The following is a 22,488-nucleotide window of genomic DNA, read 5'->3' as shown; positions in this document are numbered from 1 at the left end:
CTCAGCTTCCCTTGGTGCTGCGTGTGTGTGTGTGTGGTCTCCCCTGCCACGTTCTCTACATGTAAGAAGACATAGATCAGATGACAACTTTCTCTTCCCACACCTGGCCCCCATTTTGTGGCGCAGAGACCATGACCATCTTTCCAGAAGAAAGGCTTCTCAGTGAGATTGCCTGGATCTCGTGCTGTTTTGTGGAAGAACCAAAAAGCCTGAGGCCTGACAACAAAGCCACATAAAGGGACCAGGGATCCTAGAGACAGAGAACCAAGTACACACGCCCATGGTATGGAGCCCTAAGGCAGGAAAGAGACCCCAGAATTTCCCTGGTTGAAGAAGGAATAGGAAGGGTTGAATGTAGCCCCCTTTGTTATGCCGGCTCTGGCCTGGCCAGACACTTGCCCCACTCCCCACCCCCAGCAGCTGTCAGGTCTGCACTGATCCTCTTGTTTACTGGAGGGCTCAGAGGAGAGGTGGGAGGGCTAAGCTACTAATGGGCTAATGGAGCCAGACTAAATACTCTACTCTCAGATAGGCTGAGCTGCTGGGGCCTCAGACCAGGTGCCACTGACCAGGGAAAGGAGTCTGGGAGCTGAGGGCTGGGCCAGGGAAAAGGACAAAGGACATGGAAAGGGGAGGCTGTGGCCACCATTAGGGACCCAGGAGGTGGTTAATGGTTTCTCTGTGGGGAAGGGAAGGGATGCATGCTGACACTAACTGGCCCATGCACATCTGGGGACAAAAAAAACATGGGGATAAAGCCCTGGCCGGTGTGGCTCAGTGGATTGGGTGCCAGCCTTTGAACCAGGGGGTCGAGGTTCAATTCCTGGTCCCGGCACATGCCTGGGTTGCAGGCCAGGTCCCAAGTAGGGGGCACCTAAGAGGTAGCCACATGTTGATATTTCTAACCCTCTCTTTCTCCCACCCTTGCCCTCTTTCTAAAAATAAATAAAATCTAACCCCCCCCAAAACATGGGGGTGAAAAAGATGAAGCCAAGTGGACTGTAGGAATGACAGAACAGAGGAAGGGAGACAGAAATACTTAGACCAGGAGGTAATGGATACAGACCTGGGACAGAGAGCAGATAAAGTGAGGGGCTCCCCAGGGATCTAGACTGAGGGAGACAAGGGGACATAGGCACATGGAAGAGATGGGCAGAGGGCCACGGGGAACTAAAAGGAGAGGAAAGCTTCTGGGAGGAGGCCAAGGAGGGACTAAGAGTAACAAGTGATGGGAGGAAAGGACTAGAAGAGCAAAAGTAGAAGAAAGAATCAAAGGATAGTATCATTGAGGACTAAGAGCTAAAACGAATACAGGAGAACAAACAGGTAGATGGTCAGGTCACCAGTAAAAAGCAGTGGCCAAAAGACCAAAAGTTAGAAAGATAGGGATTGAGAGAAAGGGCCTGGAGCAGTGCAGGAGAAAACAAAGAGGAAACACAAGAGAAGAGTCAGAGCCAGTAACCTAGGATGCTGTCACTATCTCCTCTGTCCTGCATCCATTTTTGGAGCCCCGTAAGATTTATTCTCACCCCTACTTCTGGCTTTTGGTATCGAAGATCTTCACTAATGGATCCGAATCCTCACCTCTCTTCACAGCCTACCTCTCACATTCTCATTTGACGAATATTGTTAAACACCTACTCCACCTCGGGCACTGTGCTGAGCATTAAGTAGACCTCAGTAAATCAGACTGACACCAGCCCTACCTTCATGGAGCTTACAGACTGACGAAACGTCATTATATTGGTGGCCCCCACCTTGGGCCCTGTGCTTTGAGAGGTTCCATTCTGGTCCTGTTCCAGCTGTGTCCCACGGAGTGTGGTATCCAGGCTTCCGGTGCCCACACCCCCAATCCTCTTCTGGACCACACTCCAGATACCTAGGAATTCCCTGCCCCGAGGACCCCAAGCCCATTTCTAGGGCCCAAACTGACCTCTTCCCCGGGTTTGCCCACCCACGGGTAGACCATACTACCTGTATCCACATCCCTAGGCACAACGGGTGGCCAAGGGGTGGCTGTTTGCAGGAGGCTGTGGACACAATGGGATGTGTAGGCAGGCAGGTCCACATACATGAACTCGATGCCCCTCGCAGTACGAGATGGCGTCAGGGGTCGTGGCCCAAAGCTGGCTCTTCCCATACCACCACATTGTACTGTCAGATCCCGAGGACACCCAATAAAATCTAAACCTGAACCAGATTCCAGACCATCACGGATATGTTTGTCAAGGAAGAAGTATAGGACATATTTAACAGTTTGTTAGCTTGAGTTAATTCATTTTAAATATTTAAACACAAGGTTTGTGAGCCTCTATCTGTAGTCTTGCCCCAGGCCCAACATGTTAGGGACGGGGGCCTACCTGAAAACAGACCACTGTGACTGAGGTGAGGGCTGTGAAGGAGAAGAGCAGGTGCTACGAGATTTATTCCCTGAAGACCTAATCTAATGTGGGGGCACGGGATGGGGTGGCATAGTGGGGACAGCTTGCTGAAGACAGTCATGTTAAACTGAGACTGGTCAGGTGAGTGAAAAGTGACCATCCCTGGACATGTGGAGAAGGTGGGGATTGCAAGCTGTGCGGAGGATATATGCAAAGGCTCTGGGCAGGATAGAGGTGGACATGTTCAAGAAACTGAAAAAGACCAATAGGGCCAAAGAGTAGAAACCGGGAAAGGTGAGAAGAATGGTGGCAGGCGAGGCAGCAGGCCTGCTGGTGCCAGATTATACAGAGCCTTCTGGGCCATGATTAGGATGCGGGCTTTGTTCTAAGAGCAGTGAGAAGCTGGGAGCATTTGAGATCTTGCTCCCTGGTATATACATCATCAATTTGGATCAAATACATTCATATAAAAATTCTCTAAATAGATAAGTAAATATTGCCCTGGCTGGTGTGGCTCAGTGGATTGAGTGCTGGTCTGTGAATCAAAAGGTCACTGGTTTGATATGCAGTCAGAGCACAGGCCTGGGTTGTGGGCCGGGTCCCCAGTTGCGTGCGTGTGAGAGGCACCTGATCAATGTATCTCTTGCATGTTTCTCTCCCTCTCTTTCTCGCTCCCTTCCCCTTTCTCTAAAAGTAAGTAAATAAAAGCTTTAAAAATAGCCCTGGCTGGTGTGGCTCAGTAGATTGAGCAGGGGCCTGTGAACCAAGGGGTCACGGTTCAGTTCCCAGCTGGGGCACATGCCTAGGTTGCAGGCCAGTTCCCAGCAGGGGACGCATGAGAGGCAACCATACATTGATGTTTCTCTCCCTTTCTCCTTGTCTTCCCCTTTAAAGATAAATAAATAAAATCTTTTTTTTAAAAAGCTTTAAAAATAAATAAATAAATAAATAAATAAATAAATAAATAAATAAATAAATAAAAGCAGTGAGAAGCTACTGAAGAGTTTTCAGTGGAGACGTGACATGATCAGATGATTTTAGAAGATTGCTTTGGATCTAGTGTGGAGAAGGGCAAAAATGGAGTCACAGTCAGGTAAGAGGGCAATGCAGTATCCAACTTGAGTTTGGGGAATATCTTAAGCTGGAAACAAACTCTGAGACTGAAACTTGTATACAGATGGTTTATTTAGGAAGATTTTCAAAGGGAGTGACAGAAGCAGGACTAGAAGGAGGGAAAAGTTGAAATGCATTGCAATTGCAACAGAGGGGACTTCAGCTGATTCCGTAGGAGCTCTGGTGCCGGGATGGACCTTCGGAGTTGTTTCAAACTGAGACAAGGGGACCAGGCCTTTGAACCCCTACATCAACCAGTCGTTGGGTACTTGTTATCCCAGGAAAGGGGCATTGCATTTGACAATGCAGTTCTCCTCAGGCATAGGCAGTTCTCAGGGAAACATTCAGCTGTGAGCTATCAGGAGCCAACACTCAGTGGCTGGGATGCTGAACATCTGGGCCTGAAGTGGGCATCTGAGCAGCACACCACAGCATCCACCACAAGGGGTGTGTGAGCCATCCGACATCCCTCCACCCCTGCCCCCAAGGCCCTGGGAAGAAGAAAACACAGACACAAGCAGGGCTGATCACACCCTGCCCCCTGCTGGTATACAGTGGACACTGGGCCAGCTGGCAGGGCCAGAGAACTGAACAAAAGTGTGTGGCTAAAGGGGCATCAGCAGTGCAAAGAAATCTTCATAGGAGCCCCTAGTTCGGTCTGCCTAAAATTACAAAAGTAAGGAATGGGGAGGATTCAGAATGTGGGACTCGTTCATTCTTTTATTCAACTAACATTTATTAAGTGCCTATTATAGGCCAGATTCTGTTGGGAGCTAGGATAAAAACCAAGACTAAAATTTGGTTCTTTCTTTCAAGGAGTGAATACTCTGACTATAAGTTAAGTACTCACAAAACTGTAAGTTATGTGCACAGTATAGAACAACAGAGATGAGATATAGATGTTAATTCTAAGGGGCAAACTGACTTCATGTAGGAGGTGATGTTTAATTTAAGTCTGAGGGGCAGAAAGTGTTCACAGAAGTGCTCTGGAAACTGCAGAGTCCTGTATGGAGGAGGAAGGTGGGAAGTAAGGAGGAGGTGTGATAACATTGGATAAATAGGAAACAGATTATAAAGGACATCAGTTGCCATGTGATAGGAAGGAAGCCTTGAAGGAATTTTTAAGCCTTGGAGTGGTATGTTCTCACTTTTTAAATATATTTTTAATATATTTTATTGATTATGCCATTACAGTTGTTCTATTCCCCCCTTCATTCCTCTCCACCCTGCACACCCCCTCCCCCACCATTCACCCCCTTTAGTTTATGACCACGTGTGTGTCTCAGGTTCTTTAGATTCTATATTTCCCCTACTATTCTTGCCCTCCCCCTATTTTCTACCTACCATCTATGCTACTTATTTTCTGTACCTTCTCCCCCCTTCTCCTCCTCCCACTCCCCTGTTGCTAACCCTCCATGTGATCTTCATTTCTATGGTTCCGCTCCTGATCTAACCGTCCTCTTAGTTTGCTTTTGTTTTAGGTGTGGTTCTTAATAACTGTGAGTTTGCTGTCCTTTCACTGTTCATATTTTTTATCTTCTTTTTCTTCGATAAGTCCCTTTAACATTTCATATAATAAGGGCTTGGTGATGATGAACTCCTTGAACTTGACCTTATCTGAGAAGCACTTTATCTGTCCTTCCATCTAAATGAAAGCTTTGCTGGATAGAGCAATCTTGGATGTAGGTCTTTGGGTTTCATGACTTGGAATACCTCTTTCCAGCCCCTTCTTGCCTGCAAGGTCTCTTTTGAGAAATCAGCGGACAGTCTGATGAGAACTCCTTTGTAGGTGACTGTCCCCTTATCTCTTGCTGCTTCTAGGATTCTCTCCTTCATTTTAATCTTGGCTAATGTAATGATGATGTGCCTTGGTGTGTTCCTTCTTTGGTCCAACTTCTTTGGGACTCTCTGAGCTTCCTGGACTTCCTGGAAGTCTATTTCCTTTGCCAGATTGGGGAAGTTCTTTTTTATTATTTGTTCAGATACATTTTCCACTGGTGGCTGTTCCTTTCCCCCTTCTGGTACCCCTATAATTCGGATGTTGGAACGTTTAAAGATGTCCTGAAGGTTCCTAAGCCTCTCCTCATTTTTTTGAATTCTTGTTTCTTCATCCTTTTCTTTTTTTTTTTAAGATTTTATTTATTTATCTTTAGAGGGGAAAGGAAGGAGAGAGGGAGAGAACTGGCCTGCAACCCAGGCATGTGCCCTGACTGGGAATCGAACCGTGGTTGCTTGGTTCCCAGGCCCGAGCTCAATCCACTGAGCTACACCAGCCAGGGCTCTTCATCCTTTTCTGTTTGGTTATTTTTTCTTCCTTCTGATCCACTCCTTTGATTTGAGTCCCAGTTTCCTTTCCATTACTATTGGTTTCCTGTGCATTTCCCTTCATTTCCATTAGTTTAGCCTTCATATGTTCCTCTAATTTGTGACTAAATCAACCAGTTCTGTAAACACCCTGATCACCACAGTTTTGAACTGTGCATCCGAAAGTTTGGCTATTTCTTCATCACTTAGATTTATCGGTTCTGGGGCTCTGAGTTGTTCTTGAGCCATGTTTTGATCTGTTCGTGCCTGTTACGTATGAGGATTGAAGCATTAGTTGTTTACCAGGGCGGGGCTACCCAGGTCACTGGTTTGTGATGCTGTATGTGGGGGCATGGTCAGAGAGGGGCCACCCAGGTCACTGGTTTGTGACACTTGTATGTGGGGGCGGGGTCAGAGAGGGACAATAGCGGTCCCCTCTGCCGCTTCTGGCCACTGGGGTCTGTGTGATCCGTCTCACTTCTCGCTCCTTCACTGGTTTATCTGTGCGCAAATGTGTGACCATGGTCACCCCTCAGAGGGTCCACCCACTACTTCACACCTGGGATAACCCACGGCTGCCGGTGCGCCTGGGTCGTGCTCCTGGTTGGGTCTGATGGATCTTTCCTGCCCGACCCCGCTCAGCTGCTGGCTCTGTCCCTCTTACTGGTTTGGCTGAATGGTTCATTGTTGTCAGACTTCCGTATAGTTTAATTTTCTATGGTTGGCTGCATTTTTGTTGCTAAAACTTTGGGTTTTTAAAAAAGATTTTATTTATCTATCTTTAGAGGGGAAGAGAAGTAGAGAAGGAAGGAAATATCAATGTACGGTTGCCTCTTATGAGTCCCCTGCTGGGAACTGGCCTGCAACCCAGGTGTGTGCCCTGACTGGGAATCGAACCTCGATCGTCTAGTTCCCAGGCCTGCGCTCAATCCACTGAGCTACACCAGCCAGGGGAGTTGTTTTTAAACTTGGTTGTGTGAGGAGGTACAGTGTTTCCACCTACGCCTCCATCTTGGCGGAAGTTCCAGCTTCTTGTTCTCATTTTTTAAAATCATAACCCAAGGGGACAATATAGGACTGAGGGGGGTGGGGAACTACTTGGCAATTAGAGTCAGACTTGGATTCAGACACCATTTCTCAACCTGACCAGCCTTGTGACTTCAATCAAAGGGCTTAACCTCTCTAAGCCTCAGTATCTGTAATAAGGTTGTTGTGAAACTGAGTGAGATTATACATGTAAAGCTTCTGGCACAGAGCATGGCACCTAGGGTCTACACCATAAACACCACAAACATGCCTCTCCACGTGACTTTAAGTGCAGAGTTTGGAGGGTAACTTGGTGGGAAGGAAAGAGGGTAGCATTTGGAGAGGCAGGTGGCGAGGGGTGGCTTGGGAGCAATCACCTGAAACCAGGTGAGAGATAAGCCTGAACTAAGTAAGACAGTGGCTATGGGGATAGACACAGATTTGAGAGATAATTGTGAGGTACAGATCCAAAGGTGCTGTTGTCTGATTGGCCATGGAGGATAAAAAAGGAATTTAGACCGATTCAAATTCCTCTGGGGAAACTGAGGAGGTGGTGGAGCCATTGGCTGAGATAGGGAACCATGAGAGAAGGTGCAGGATTGTGGAAAAGATGATGACCTTCGGTAGGTTGACCAGTCCACCAGTGTGCACACCTTTAAGGCCAAAGGTGAAAATAGGTTGCTGTTTGCTGTGGGGTAGATGTGGACAGAGTTTGGACGTTGGGACTGGACGGATGAGTCCCAAATGCATACACCTGGGGTTGAGTGCAGGGTGGGGCCAGGGTGGAAGAGAGGAGGGCCAGCAGCAAGCCCAAGGCTGAAGGCCAGCTCTCTTCGTCTCACTGTGTTCCAGCACAGAACTCTGAGAAATCTTCGAATGAAGATCATTTCTGTTGCAGATGGCAGAAATCCACTTAAAGCTTGAGCAAGAAAAGAAATTGATTGACTCCTATAACTGAAATCACAAATCTGTTTCTCTCTATCCCTCTGCTCTGTGTTGTCAGGGCTGGCTTCTGTCTCAAGCAGCTTCCTGCTTTGCAGTACTAAGCTGACACCTGGAAGCTCCAGATTTACAGCCTACCAGCTCAGCAAACCCAGCAGGACGAGAGACCTCATGCCCATTCCTGAACATTCCCAATTGCTGAGGTCAGAGCAAGGAACACACAGATTGGTCAAGCTGAGAACCTACCCCCAGTAGACACACACGACCACACAGACTGAGAAGGAACAGCAGGGTGCTATTACCAAAAAGGCAGAGTGGAGGCTGAGCAGATGCCTCCCAGAGACACGCTGAGTTTGAGATGCTGTGGCATTTGGGGTGATACCCAGTGGCCTCAAGTTGAAGAGAAATGTCTGGATGGAGACATAAATTGAGAAATTACCTGAGGACTTTATGATGGTGATTGAGTGGGGCAGATGATTGCCCAGGGGAATGCGGAAAAATGACCGGGTCAGCACTGACCAGTGGGGCCCAGTTGGTTGGACATCATCTTAGAAAGTGAAAGGTCGCCCATTTGATTCCCAGTCAGGGCACATGCTTAGGTTGTGCCGCTCCCCCTACCCACCCCCCGGGGGGTGGGGGGCCGCATATAAGAGGCAACTAATAGATGTTTCTCTCTCACATTGATATTTCTCAACCTCTCTTCCTCCCTCACTTCCCCTTTCTCAAAAAAGGAAAGAGGGAAGGAAAGGGAAGGGAAGGAAGAAAAGGAAAAAGAAAAGAAAAAGACTAGATCAGAGGCCCAAAGAAGACTGGAGCACGGAAACATCACTGTTTGATGGTGAGGCAAAAGGGAGCCCTCAAGGTTGGAGAAGAAACGAGGATCTGGGAACTGGGGTGTGAGGGGAACTTAGCACTGGGGCCCTGCAAATCAGAAGAGCCTGGGGCTCAGAGTGCCGAGTCCCTAGGAATAAGGGGAAAGGCAATATATCCAATTCCCACGACTAGATTTTGAGGCCCCGCCGACTCCCGCCCCAGTCCTCGCTCGACGTTCCTAGCTTGTTTGCCACCTAAGGTCTTTAGTCACTGCCCACCCGGGGCAAGAGTCCTCAAAGTTACATCATGTGCAGTGGGCGGGGAAGGGGCGGGGCGGGGGCGGGGCCTAGAGGAGAGGACCCAGTCCCTCAAAGGCAGAGGTGGGCTTGGGGGTTAGTGAGGGTGCAGGGGGTGGGGCGGCGGCTTGGCGGGCTTGGGACTTGGAGCCCTAGGACTCCGAGAACTGGCCCACTGGCATGGTAGAAAGAGGGTCGCTGCGGCCCTGCTAGGTCCCGCCCATTCACCCGCCCACTCGCCTTCGTTTTAAGCGCCTCCCGCCCAGTCTTAGCTCCCTCAAGCTTCGCCGCATTCCCTTCACCCACCTTCCATCTCTCCCCTGCTCCGGTCCGTTCCCGTGGCCACCCCGCAGCCCCCGCCCAGGTGCCATGGCCGCTGTGTACCGCCCCGGCCTGCGGTGAGTGACCCCAGCCCCGGGCCGACCCACACCTTCCGCGGGGCTCGCACCCTCCGGGCTGCGGGTTGCGCCCTCCTGCTCGTCCGCCTCAGCCTGGCTTCCCATCAGATGAGGCAGCGTGGAGGGGGGCAAGTGTTTCTCGACCCCGAACCTCTCGGGCCTCGCGTCTCGCCAGAGATCAGGGGTGGCCGCTTCGGGTCTCACGGTTTCCGTCCCCTCCTACCCCTCCCTACTCTGCTGGTCTCTAACCGCGTGGCCTCTGTCTGCCATTCGCAGAACTTCCTTCCACCTCCTCACTCACCCCCACTGAGCCCGGTAGCCGAGTCTTTCCTCTTTCCTTTTTAGACGTAACTCTTGTTCCACAGGTTGCAATGAGGAGCAGTAGGGCCCTAGAGTCAAGGATGCACGGGCCCTGGGAAATGAGCTCAGAGGTCCCTAACCAAGGTAGAATGTAAACATCCATTCCCCATCCTCCCTCCTACTTGTATCTGGCGGGAAGCCTGACAGTCAGAGGGACCTGGGGCTAGGGGAAGAAGGGAAGCAGAGGAAGGAGCCAAGTTGCTTTCAGTCATTATACAACTGCTTTTGTCGCCTGTCCAAAGCGGGAGCATCTAGGCCCTGTTTGTCCACCTTCTCCCCCTTTTCACAGCTTCCTGTCTTACTTTTGTAGCTTCCCTTTTCCCCTGGTTTTGTCCCAGAATATGAGTTGACCCTGTATCGCTCCCCTGCTGGTTCCAATCGTCCAGCCCTCGTAGGTGGCCTCTGGAGCTGAGGAAAAGGAGAAGGTTGCACTTAAGGGGCTAGAGGGCAGTGGTGGAGTGGTGGAGCTTCACCAGAGACTTCCTGAGCCAGGCTCCCTCCAGAGAGAAGCTCTCCCCAAGACCATGTACCTTTAAAGTTAGTGTTCAGGGAATACCCAGGTCCCAGGTGCCCTCCTCCTCAGCCCTGGGACCACACTGGGTTTCCATCTCACCTGGCCCAGGGGGAACACACCCCAGTTCCCGCTCCAGCCAGGCTCCAGATCCCACATCCATGATCTCAACTTTCTCCCTTCCCAGGCTTATACCCTCTCTGAATTTGAGCTTCCTGCAGTCTGCTATTGTACCCTACCACCAACACCCAAAGTTCTGTGGGCATGTGTCCTCTAGGAAAGAGAGTCTGGAAAATACAATTATGTGGTCCTAGGTGTGTGGGGCACATTTTCCTATGCCTCCCTGGAACAGGAGGAGGGCAACTTCCCTCTCCTGGCCTTTGGTCTTTCTGGCTCACTCCACTCCAGGTCCAGGACAATCAGAGCAGACCCTGCTTCTCCTTCTCCCAGGGGTGTGAAGGGACAGCCAACAGGGACCCTGCCCTCCTGGGAGTCAGGATATGAACCCCAGCCAGTGACATTTCCCAATAGTCAGCCTTTCACACGGTTCAAAAGTACCTACCCAAGAGCAACATTTTTGCACTACTTTTGGACCAGGTGGGCTGCAGCAGGTCTGATGCCTGAAACCTAATAGTGGATCACCCACTCTCTGTGCAAGAATCCTAATCTAGAAACCTGGGACTACTATCTCAAAGAACAGGTTCTTTGCATGAGGTTTTCATAGTCTCACAGCATACACGCCAGAAGAAAATAAATAAGTAAAAATAGCTGCCTTTTTAACTTATAAAAACTAGACTTGAGAATGGAAAGAACAAGGATTAAAGCTTCTAACACCAGACACATGAAGCTGACACCTAGGCAGTTTATTTACACTTGGACCATAGGGCAACTGTTCATTTCTAAACAGTGACCAAACCTAGTTAAACATGGGCATGGACTAGGCCTGCAATAACAGCAGCATGCTTACACACACATACACTTCTACACAGCCTTCACGACCATATGGCAATACCTGCCCCTTGCTGACCAGGAGACACCCTCACTAAGCCTCCCAAAGGCCACAAGTTACACGTGGCCTGAACCCGTCCCACACACCTCCAGCCCTGCTTCTGCACACTCCCTAGCAGCCCCAGCTTCCTGTCCACCTGACTTGCCCATCCTCTGTGAGAACACCTGGCTCATTATCTGTTTTCTTCTCCCACAGGCTTAGCTGGCATGGGCTGAGCCCCTGTGGCTGGTCCTCACGGCGCAGCATCCAGACCCTGCGAGTACTCAGTGGAGACCTGGGCCAGCTGCCTGCTGGGGTTCGAGACTTTGTGGAGCGCAGTGCGCGCCTGTGCCAACCAGAAGGCATCCACATCTGTGATGGGACTGAGGCCGAGAACACTGCCACACTGAACCTGCTGCAGCAGCAGGGTCTCATCCGAAAGCTCCCTAAGTACAATAACTGGTAAGCCCTGAGCCCAGCGACCGTGCATATGGGGCAGCTGCTTGGACTGAGGCCACTTTGTCTTTATGAAGACAAAATCAGATTTAACCAGGCCGTCTCAATGGAATGAGCAAGAATGGGAGTTTTAGAAGAAACAGTCAGGAATTACTAGGAGTGGCATGCGTTTTTATGTTACGTGAAGAAGCAAGTACAAATAGAAACTTTTTTCATTTTTTTCTCTCAAATTCAGGGAGTTTTTGCCAGGAGAAGAGGTCTTTAGAGGGCTGGAGACCAAGGGAACTACATAACTAAACATGGGCCTGGGCCAAGCCCACGGTAACATCAGTGTGCCTACATGTGTCCCCTTACATGGGGCGAAATCTGGCAGCAGTGACTGAGGTGTGCAGGCATGGGAAAAACAGGAGACCCAGAGTCAAAGTTGGACTTGAAAGAGTGGGTCTAGGGATAAGGGAGCCTGCTGGCCACCATCTTCCTAATAATCCTCTCTTTCCCAGCTGGCTGGCCCGCACAGACCCCAAGGATGTGGCACGAGTAGAGAGTAAGACGGTGATTGTAACTCCTTCGCAACAAGATACAGTGCCCCTCCCGGCCGGTGGGGCCCGTGGGCAGCTGGGCAACTGGATGTCTCCAGTGGAATTCCAGCAAGCTGTGGATGAGAGGTTTCCAGGCTGCATGCAGGGTAACCAGGGCAGGGACACAGAGGCAGGGACACTGAGGGTATTAAGAGGTGACATTTCCTTCACCTTCATCCAGGTGACATTTTCCTCCACAGGCCGAACCATGTATGTGCTTCCATTCAGCATGGGTCCCGTGGGCTCCCCACTGTCCCGCATCGGAGTGCAGCTCACTGACTCGGCCTACGTGGTGGCAAGCATGCGTATTATGACTCGGCTGGGGACACCTGTGCTTCAGGCCCTGGGAGATGGTGACTTTGTCAAGTGTCTGCACTCCGTGGGCCAGCCTCTGACTGGGCCAGGTGAGCTCCTGCTCTGTCCATGAGAGGATGCAGAGGCCTGCTTACACTCAGAAAGAACCCCAAATCCTACCCATCCTCATCAGTGAGACACCCAATTCCCCAGATCCAGGCCAGCAGTCTGGGCTGGGGGTGAGCCTGTGTTTGCAGAGCAGTTTACACAACATTGAGAAAGTCAATTATCCATGTCTAAGAATAGGGACGTGAGGGCTGTTGGATACTATGAGGTGGGCAGCTTCAGCCACCCATTCATACTGCCTCTGCTCTCAAGTTATCTCTCCTGCTTACCCTTGATCCCTCCAGCCCCTGATACCCCAGCACCTAATGCCCCGCCAGCAGCCCCATGACCCCATTGTCCCCAGGGGAGCCGGTGAGCCAGTGGCCATGCAACCCAGAGAAAACCCTGATTGGCCATGTGCCCGACCAACGGGAAATCGTCTCCTTCGGCAGCGGCTATGGTGGCAACTCCCTGCTGGGCAAGAAGTGCTTTGCCCTTCGCATCGCCTCTCGGCTGGCCAGGGATGAGGGCTGGCTAGCAGAGCACATGCTGGTGAGGGCCTGGTGAGGATCGGGCAGCTGTGGGGGGCAAGGCAGTGGTGGGGCCTGGCCATTCTGCCTCAGCCTCGCCTACTGACTGCCAGGTGCCAAGCGGTGGGCAGGGTCTCTGCCCAAAGCCTGAATCTTTGACCCCAGGCTGCTGAATGTTGGGGGGCTTCCCCTTGCTGCCACCTCAGGCCCAGTGGCAAGGTGGTGCACCTGTTAAGTGAATAAACCTGTTAAACCTGTCCTCGCTGTTAACCCACAGCTGTCTTTCCCTTGCAGACTGTGCCCTGAACTTTGGTGACCTCCTCCTTATTCCCCCCTTTCCCCAATGTTCAGATCCTGGGTATCACCAGCCCTGCAGGGAAGAAGCACTATGTGGCAGCCGCCTTCCCCAGTGCCTGTGGGAAGACAAACCTGGCCATGATGCGACCAGCACTGCCGGGCTGGAAAGTGGAGTGTGTGGGGGATGACATCGCCTGGATGAGGTTTGACAGTGATGGTGAGCGGCCCTCAGATCATACTCGTGTTCTGGCTCTTCCCAGAGCATGACAGCCTCCCCTCCTCTGTCATGGTGAGCTTTGTCAGTAAGGACATTTTCCTGACCGGTTGACCTTGCCCTTCCCCCAGATCCTGGCAGAGACACAAAGCCTTTCTACATAAGATCTATGGTCCAGCTCACGGCAGAGGGGGGCAGAGCAGGAACTTCCCTGGCCCACCCCTCAACTTTTCCTGGTTGGTCCTTCCTTTTTCTCCACTTCTAACAGGTCAACTCCGGGCCATCAACCCTGAGAATGGCTTCTTTGGGGTGGCCCCCGGTACCTCTGCCACCACCAATCCCAATGCCATGGCCACAATACAGAGTAATACTCTTTTCACCAATGTGGCTGAGACCAGCGACGGTGGCGTGTACTGGGAGGGCATCGACCAGCCTCTTCCACCTGGCGTCACTGTCACCTCCTGGCTGGGCAAGGCCTGGAAACCTGGTATGTGGGGTAGGGGAGTCAGGACACATCCGCCAGGGCTCAGCACCTTGATGATGGCACCCACAGCCATCTTCCGGGACCTCTGGAAAGCACAGGAAGTTGTGAATGTTTGCAGTTTCCAAACCCAGGAAAGGTCTCAGTTCATATTCCAACTCCACCAGGTATTATTGGCTGTGTGATTTGGCCAAATTGCTTAACTTCCTGAGCTTCAGTTCCCTCATCAGTTGAATGGGAGTAGCACCTATCTCATAAGATTGTTGAAGGGTTAAATGCATATAATAGTACTGAACACATTGTAAATCCGCAATAAATATAAGCTGGGCATTTTTTTTAAAAGGAAAGGGAAGAGCTGTTTTGAAAATTATTACAGAAGAAATAGGGCTCAAAGCATAATCCATGAAGTTTGACCTACCAGGAAAGGAGGAAGCGTGCCCCTCCTCTTGCCACTTAGTTCCCACCATCCCTCTGGATAAGAACTACTGTCTAAAGTTCAGTATTGTTACCCTCATCCTTCCCCTGTCCCTCCAACACATACACTCTAAAACCTCTTCCAAACTGAATCTGACCAGTTCTTTAGCCTCTCCAGGAAGTTAGTTTCTCAACCCTGTCCATACTCCCCATGCCTGCAGTCCTGCCTCTCCCCCAACTGTACACTCTGACCTTCAGCTTTCAGTGGCCTTCAGCAGTCCAGGAGCCCAGAGACCTGGGGAGGGATGGGAGCAAAGAAGAGCAGGGTGGGGGAGGGCAGCCTTGTGGTCACTGAAGCCTGTATTCCCGTTCCCCAAGCTGACCTAGCAGTCACCCTCATCGTCTAATCACCCCTTCTTTTCTCTAACATCATCATTAAGCTCTCCTCAGCCTTCCTACCCAACTGAGAAATCCAAGAAAATTTCATATTTCCCTGCAGGCTAATTCCCCAACCCTTTCATCATCTCTGGATTCAGGGGTATAACTAGGGCATGTTGTGCCCAGCTTCAGTTCCCAGAATAACACTGTATGGTAGGGTCGTGAATGGGGGCTGATGAAAGTGCAGGAGAGAAACATCAAGGATGTCTCTTCTCTGAGAGGGGAGGCTGGAGCTAGGGGGTGGGAAGCAGGCAGAGGGTGCTGGCTCTTTGAATCCCTTGCCCACCAGGTCTGACTAGCAACCTCCAGCAGAGAAGGCACCATGTCCATTTTGGATACCCAGGGAAATCACCAAAATTCTATTAGTTTTAAAATCAATTCCTATTTGCACTTTGATAGCTCAGGAGATTTTTGTCTTATTGCATTTGCTGATGAAAGGTCAATTGTCTAAAATACTCACCAGAGAGACTCAATTTTTGCTTTAGGTTTGAGTATTTATTTAAATAATACCCCATAAATAAAGAAATCACTTCTGGGGGGAAATTATGCCAACATCAAACCCCACTCCTTTGAGCACTGGCTAATGCCACATGGCTATAGTTCGGCATAAACATTCGTGCCCCACTTAACCCCATTTCCTCTCCTACTCTTCCCACATATCTCAACTGGCAGTGCCATTACAGGTAAATAAGCTGATCTTTTAGGGGAGACGTTCTAGCTCCCAACTCCCTACCACGAGACTGCGGGGAGCTGATGAGGCAGAATGAAATTGTGCAAGAGTGCGTGCATACGTGTGTTAGGGGTGGATGTGCCCTTGGAAGTGATAGTATTTGTATTTCCTCTGCCAGGTGACAAGGAGCCCTGTGCACATCCCAACTCTCGCTTTTGTGCCCCGGCTCGCCAGTGCCCCATCATGGACCCAGCCTGGGAGGCCCCTGAGGGTGTCCCTATTGATGCCATCATCTTTGGAGGCCGACGACCCAAAGGTAAACATCGTGTGGGCTCCATGCCTTCTTGGTAAAGGATCTGGATCTATATCAGGGCCCATCCCCCTTTTGTACTTAAGGCTCCTGGACCCTCAGCCTGGACTGCCATGCTCCAGAGCTCTCTCCCCTGGAGAGTGCAAAACTGGGGGAAGGCATGAGGTTTGAAAATGGGATAGCTGAGGTCCTAGGAGAAAGAGATTAGGAGTCAGAATCACCAGAAGGGATGGATGAGTCCAATAAAAAGGACTGCCTGTGACCCCATTCACTGGTGTTCTAGGAGTGCCCCTGGTATATGAGGCCTTCAACTGGCGCCACGGAGTGTTTGTGGGCAGTGCCATGCGCTCTGAGTCCACGGCTGCAGCCGAACACAAGGGTGCGTACCTTCCGTTGCTCCTCTCCCGGGTACCCCATTGCCTCTTCTCTCCCTGCCTGAGCCACACCTGCCTCCTGCCCGGCCCCTCCTCCATCCCTTTTCATCCTGCCCCAAGGATATTCTAGAATCATGAACATTTTATGGCTTCCTCAAGCTGGCTGCTGGGCGCCCTTCTCTTTTCCTAACACATCTGCTCCCCTCCCCAGGGAAGGTGATCATGCATGACCCATTTGCCATGCGGCCCTTTTTTGGCTACAACTTTGGGCGATACCTAGAACACTGGCTGAGCATGGAGGGGCGCAAGGGGGCCCGACTGCCCCGCATCTTCCATGTCAACTGGTTCCGACGTGATGAGGCGGGCCGCTTCCTGTGGCCAGGCTTTGGAGAGAATTCTCGAGTGCTAGACTGGATCTGCCGGCGGCTGGAGGGAGAGGACAGTGCCCGAGAGACACCCATCGGGCTAGTGCCAAAGGAAGGTGCCTTGAATCTCAGTGGTCTGGGAGCCATCGATACCACCCAGCTCTTCTCCATCCCTAAGGACTTTTGGGAACAGGAAGTTCGTGACATTAGGGGGTACCTGACAGAGCAGGTCAACCAGGATCTACCCAAGGAGGTGATGACTGAGCTGGAGGCCCTGGAGGGACGTGTGCGTAGAATGTAACCTGGGGCTCCAGTCTAGCCAGAGAGCACAGCATACTCCTACCCTCCACTGCTACCCAGGAACAGAAGAGTGCCAGGGTTGCAGAAATTATGAGCAATTTGATATAACTAGCATCTCCTGGGTGACTTGAGGCCACATGCTATCCAATAAGACTCACGTTTATTTTATATAACATTTGTGTTTTCATTTCCCACTTATCTTTACAGGCTTCCCTCTAACACCAATTTCACGATCTTCCAGCCCCTCCAAGTAGCTGGTGTCCCACAGATAGCTCTACCTTTGGGCCACCTAAGTGGGAATCGATTGCTGGGAGAAGGCACTATCTACTCTGTGTCCTGAAGTCTTAAAAACTGGGGGGCTCTGGGAGCTGCTCAGTACAGCCTGCAGGCCTAAAATCACTGATCTTCCACTCAAACTAGCAGAAGCCTCTATAACCCCATTCTCCAGTGAAATGGGTCCATTGTCAATTCTCAAAACTGTTCCTCCTGGCTGACCTGTAATTGGGACTCACAAAGTATTCATGAATGCTTATTCAGTAGTTGGACAGCTAACACTTTGATAGCACTTTCTGTGAACCAGGCACTGTTCTAAACACATTACAAAACAAACTTTTGAGGCAGGTACCATTTTACAGATGGAGAAACAAAGGCAAAGAGAGGTCAAGTAATTACCGAAGGGCACACAGTAAACAGGAGAGCCATGGGTAAATGATAACTGCAGAGACATGTCTCTCACAGCAATGTAGATTTGTAGAGCTGTAAGGATCTTAGACATTACCTATGTCATGCTTCTCAAGACTTAAAAGTGTACATGAATCACTTAGGGATCTTATTAAAATGCAGATTCTAATTCAGCAAGTCTGGAGTGGCCCAAAGATTCAGTTTTTCTTACCAGCTCCTGGGTGAGGCTGATGCTGCTGGTCCAGGGGCCATATTTTGAGTAGCAAGGCCTTGGCTGAAACTCTGAAATCAATTTTAGTGGGAATCCACAAAAAGAGTGACAATCTTAGATAAATCAGGGGCATTAGCTGAGGATAACTTCACCTGTGATCTGGATCAGGCTGAGTGAATGTACAAACTGAGGGGGGTAAGACAGAAGTCTGTACCCAGAAAAATGAGAATCAACTTCAACGAACAAGATGGAATTACTGGGAAGTACCTCAAAACACTGCAGGAAGAAACACCAAGTGTTCTAGAAAATAGCTAATAACCTGCCACAATGTATAAGAGCAGAAAAGGCTCTAAAGGTCAGAGTGGATCACATGCAAAAAGACAGTGAGCAATAGAATCCATTGCACTTAAAAGTATGCAGACAAATCCTCAGTTTCATGAACAGCATGTGATGGCTGAAACATTATGATCAGAGGCAGCATAACAGACGTTAAACACATAGTAGACTCAGGCCAGTGGTGCCTCTCAGTTTATCTGTAAAATGCAGATGTGCCTATACCTCATAGTGTTGTTAAGATTAAGAGTCATGCCCTGACTGGTGTGGCTCAGTGGTTTGGGCATTATCCCACAAACCAAAGGGCCACAAATTTGATTCCCAGTCAGGGCATATGCCTGGGATGAGGGTCAGGTCCCTGATTAGGGTTGTGGGAGAGGCAACTGATCAAGGATTTTCTCTTTCACATAGATGTTTCCCTGTTTCTCCCTCCCTTCCCATCTCTCTAAAATAAACAAATAAAATATTTTTTAAAAAATGAGGACTCAGTGGTGGCAGGCACTCAGAACTACGCCTGGCATAGAATGACCTTTGAACATTTGTTAGCGCCCTCACCTTTCCACTCTATATGGATTAGGTTAGGCCGTATAAGCCTATATTATATATTGCTAACTGAAGTTTAAGAGTAAAATGAGCAATTTAAATAAAATTCAGAGGAGAAAGAAAATCAGTTTGGAAGTAAGTCCCTCCAGGAAAGAGGCAGGGAACTGGGGTTCCAGGCGGCTCTCTGATATCGAAATGCACAGTGATGTGAAGATGTTAACCTTAAAAATAATTTTGTCTGCCCTGGCTGTTGTGGCTCAGTGGACTGAGTGCCAGCTTGTGAACCACGAAGTCGCTGGTTTGATTCCTGGTCAGGGGGCATGACTGGATTGTAGGCCAGGTCCCAAGGTGGGGGTGTGAGAGAGGCAACCAATCAATGTTTCTCTCCATCTCTTTCTCCCTTCTTTCCATTCTCTCTGAAAGTAAATAAATAAAAACTTTTAAAGACAAAAAAGAGTTAAAAAAATTTTGTCTATTAGAATAAAACTGGGCTGCATGCCTATAGATCCAGATAAACAAGAAAAATTGATGACATTTTAATTAACCTTTATTTTAAAATAAAATAGGTACCAAAAAACCATACAAAGCTATAGCTTAGTAAACTAAAGGGAATACCCTTGAAACTATCACCTAGAGAGAAACAGCACTTTGCCAGACACCAAAAGTAGTCCCGCCACACACACGCCTCCTCACCCTGTTCATCTGTTCATCTCCATCGCAGTCCCCCTTCCTGGCATAAATGGTACACTACGGTGTACCATAATCATTTGCTTTTTTTTTTCCTGTAGTTTTGTCACTAAAATGTGCACCCCTAGACATTATAGTTTAGTCTTGCCCATTTTTCAAAAATTTCATATGCTTTTTAAGTCTCTTTCAATCTACAGATTCCCCCTCCATTTCTTTCTTTTACCTCAATTTAACCATTGAAGAATCCAGGTCTAGATGTTCAATGCTTATACTCATTAATTTACTAGGGATTTCAAAGCAGCCATATCTAAGCTCTATCATAACAGTTGGAATACTTTTAGAAAGGGACACTCCCTTTATCTTCTACTCACCACCCTGGGGTAAAGTTTATACGGGAACAGTAAGATAACTGCTTCTTTTTCTTTACATACCATCTTCAAAATAATTTGTTTTCTTATCCTTCCCAAGGTGACCAGTTAGTTGCACATACATACACATAAACTGTATTACGAACTCATAGATTTAAACATAATGGTTTTGTTTATTTGTTTGTTTTTTATTTACTGATTGATTTTAGAGAGAGGGGAAAGGAAGGACAGAGAGAAAGAGAGAAACATCAATTTATTGTTCCACTTATTTATGCATTCACTGGTTGATTCCCATTTATGTGCCCTGAAGGGGACAGAACCTGCAACCATGGTGTATCAGGACAAGGCTCCAACAAACAGCTATCCAGCCAGGGCTCCTAAACATAATGTTTATTAAATTATCCTTATTAATGCTCAAATTATCTCATCTTTGGCCATGAGAACTTGGCTCCTGAGTCCTTTTGGCATTACCCCAATGGTGCTTACTGACTTCTTCGCTATCTGGTATGATAGGTTGCTCCACTCTCATCTTGTACATTTCTGTCCCGGACCTGGAGTCAGCCATTTCTCCGATCTCTGGTTTGTTTCTGTGTGAGATGGTATTTTAAGATATGGATTGCAGGAGAGAGATCCAAGATGGCAGAGGAGTAAGTGGAAGCTACACTAACCTCCTCTCAGAACCAATCTGGAATTACAGCTAAATTGTAGGGAAATCATCCTGAACATATGGGTGGCAGGAGTATTCACTGATCCTGAATTGGTCATTGTGTCTAGACCTTTTCAGTGGATAGGGATAGAAAGATAAAACATCTCATGAGTTCATACTGATAGTGCCTATTCAAACTCAGGACTCAAGGCTTTTTAACTTCTTCTATATAACATGTGTACCTCCTATCCGACTGCCACACTGAAAATTCTGGTTCTCAAGGAGGACACAGGACATGAAAATTTAGAAATCCCATAATTACTCAATTGCTTTATTGTCAACATATTTTAAGTCCTAGGTAAATTGGCACACTTCCCCCTTTACGCTGCAAGAAGATAATGTATAAACACATCGTCAGTCACTTCAGAATTTTCCCTTGTGTTGCCTGGAGCTGTACACGTGTCCCAGGAGTCTGTGTAGTCACCAGGCTGGAAGCTGGCATGGGAGAGAGGGAGGACAGTGTGAGGAAAAGAAAAATTTGCTTTTCTCTCCTGTTTTTAGCTAAGTCCGCCCTCTAGTGGAGATGCTAATGAGCAGGAAACAGTCCAAGGCAGGTCAGGCAGGAAGTAGACTAGCTGATATTTACTTAGCAATGACCACAACTGTTCCTAAAACCGGTACTAAAGGTAGAAAACATCCTCGTGGCTTTAAGTATAGCTGGGGAGAGTAGAAGCTGCCCAAACAAAGAGCATTTTACAAACTGTCACCAAGCAACACGCCAAATTTCAAAATCAAGACAGGGAAGACCAAAAGAGTTTATCAAAACGACTTAATTACAGTTATTTTTCAAGAAATGCCATTTGACGATGGGGTAAAGACAGTATATTCAGCAAATGCTGTTAGGAAAATAGGACAAATACATGCAAAAAAAAAAACTAAACTAGACTCACCTCCTTACACCATATACGAGAATAAACTCAAGATGGATTAAAGACTTAAATGTTAAGCCCTGACCCGTGTGGCTCAGCTGGCCAGGTGTTAGGGTGCATACCACCACTCAATATTTCTCTTTAACATGATGTTTCTCTCTTTCTCTCTCCCTTATTCCCTTACTCTTCCTCTAAAAATAAAAATTAAAATTAAATCTTTAAAATAAATAAAATCTTCAAAAACAAGAATTAAATGTTAGACTGGAAACAATAAAGTTCCTAGAAGAAAACACAGGGAGTAAAATATTGGACATTTCTCAGAGCAATATTTTTCTGATATATCTCCACAGGCAACAGAAACAAAAGAAAAATAAACAAACGGGATTACAGCAAACTAAAAAGTTTTTACACAGCAAAGGAAACCATTAACAAAACAAAAAGACAACCTACTGAATGTGAGAACATATTCGCCAATGATACATCTGAAAAAAGGTTAATATCTAAAATTTATAAACAACTCATACAACTCAACACCAAAAAAACCCCACAAACAACCCAATTTTAAAAACAGGAAGAGGACCTCTTCTCCAAAGAGGACATACAGATGTCCAATAAATATATGAAAAGATGCTCAAGTAATTACCAGAGAAATACAAATTAAAACAATGAAGTATCACCTCACACCTGTCAGAGACTGGTTATCATCAAATCAAGAAATAAGTACTGGCCCTGGCTGGTGTAGCTCATTGGATTGAGTGCAGGCCTGTGAACCAGACAATTGCGGTTCGATTCCCAGACAGGGCACATGCCTGGGTTGCAGGCCAGGTAGTGCCCAGACTAGGGCATATGCAGGTGTTCCCAGTGGGGGACATACAAGAGACAACCATACACTGACATTTCTCTTCCTCTCTCCTTCCCTTCCCCTCTAAAACTAAATGAATAAAATCTTAAAAAAAAAAAAGAAAGAAAGAAAGAGAAGAAACAAGTACTGGCCAGGATGTGGGGAAAAGGGAACCACCATGCACAGCTGGTGGGACTACAGTTGGTGCAGCCACTACGGAAAATAGTATGGAGGGCCGTCAAAAAATTAAAAGTGGGACTTCCTATGCCCCAGAGATTCCACTCTTCAACA

The 22,488-nt window shown here is 48.4% G+C and overlaps 1 protein-coding gene across 2 annotated transcripts; it reads left to right on the top strand.

Moving 5' to 3' along the window:
• The first annotated feature begins 9,046 nt into the window (after positions 1 to 9,046).
• PCK2 (phosphoenolpyruvate carboxykinase 2, mitochondrial) lies at positions 9,047 to 18,664 on the top strand. Of its 2 annotated transcripts, XM_037129402.2 has the most exons (10): positions 9,051 to 9,273; positions 11,349 to 11,594; positions 12,089 to 12,273; positions 12,367 to 12,570; positions 12,930 to 13,117; positions 13,447 to 13,609; positions 13,875 to 14,093; positions 15,788 to 15,925; positions 16,203 to 16,298; positions 16,505 to 18,664. In XM_037129402.2, the coding sequence occupies exons 1-10, from the start codon at positions 9,245 to 9,247 to the stop codon at positions 16,957 to 16,959; spliced, it is 1,923 nt and encodes a 640-aa protein (XP_036985297.1). In that variant the 5' UTR covers positions 9,051 to 9,244; the 3' UTR covers positions 16,960 to 18,664. The 2 variants fall into 2 exon arrangements, with proteins under 2 accessions (XP_053510855.1, XP_036985297.1); XM_053654880.1 differs by having other exon boundaries at positions 9,047 to 9,273; positions 12,089 to 12,570.
• Positions 18,665 to 22,488: the final 3,824 nt, after the last annotated feature.

The sequence above is a fragment of the Artibeus jamaicensis genome, unplaced genomic scaffold, assembly GCF_021234435.1.
Source record: "Artibeus jamaicensis isolate MK-2021 breed Jamaican fruit bat unplaced genomic scaffold, CSHL_Jam_final contig_887, whole genome shotgun sequence".
NCBI lineage: Eukaryota > Metazoa > Chordata > Mammalia > Chiroptera > Phyllostomidae > Artibeus > Artibeus jamaicensis.
Note: the sequence above shows the minus strand (reverse complement) of the source record. Positions and strands in the feature narration are given on the sequence as shown.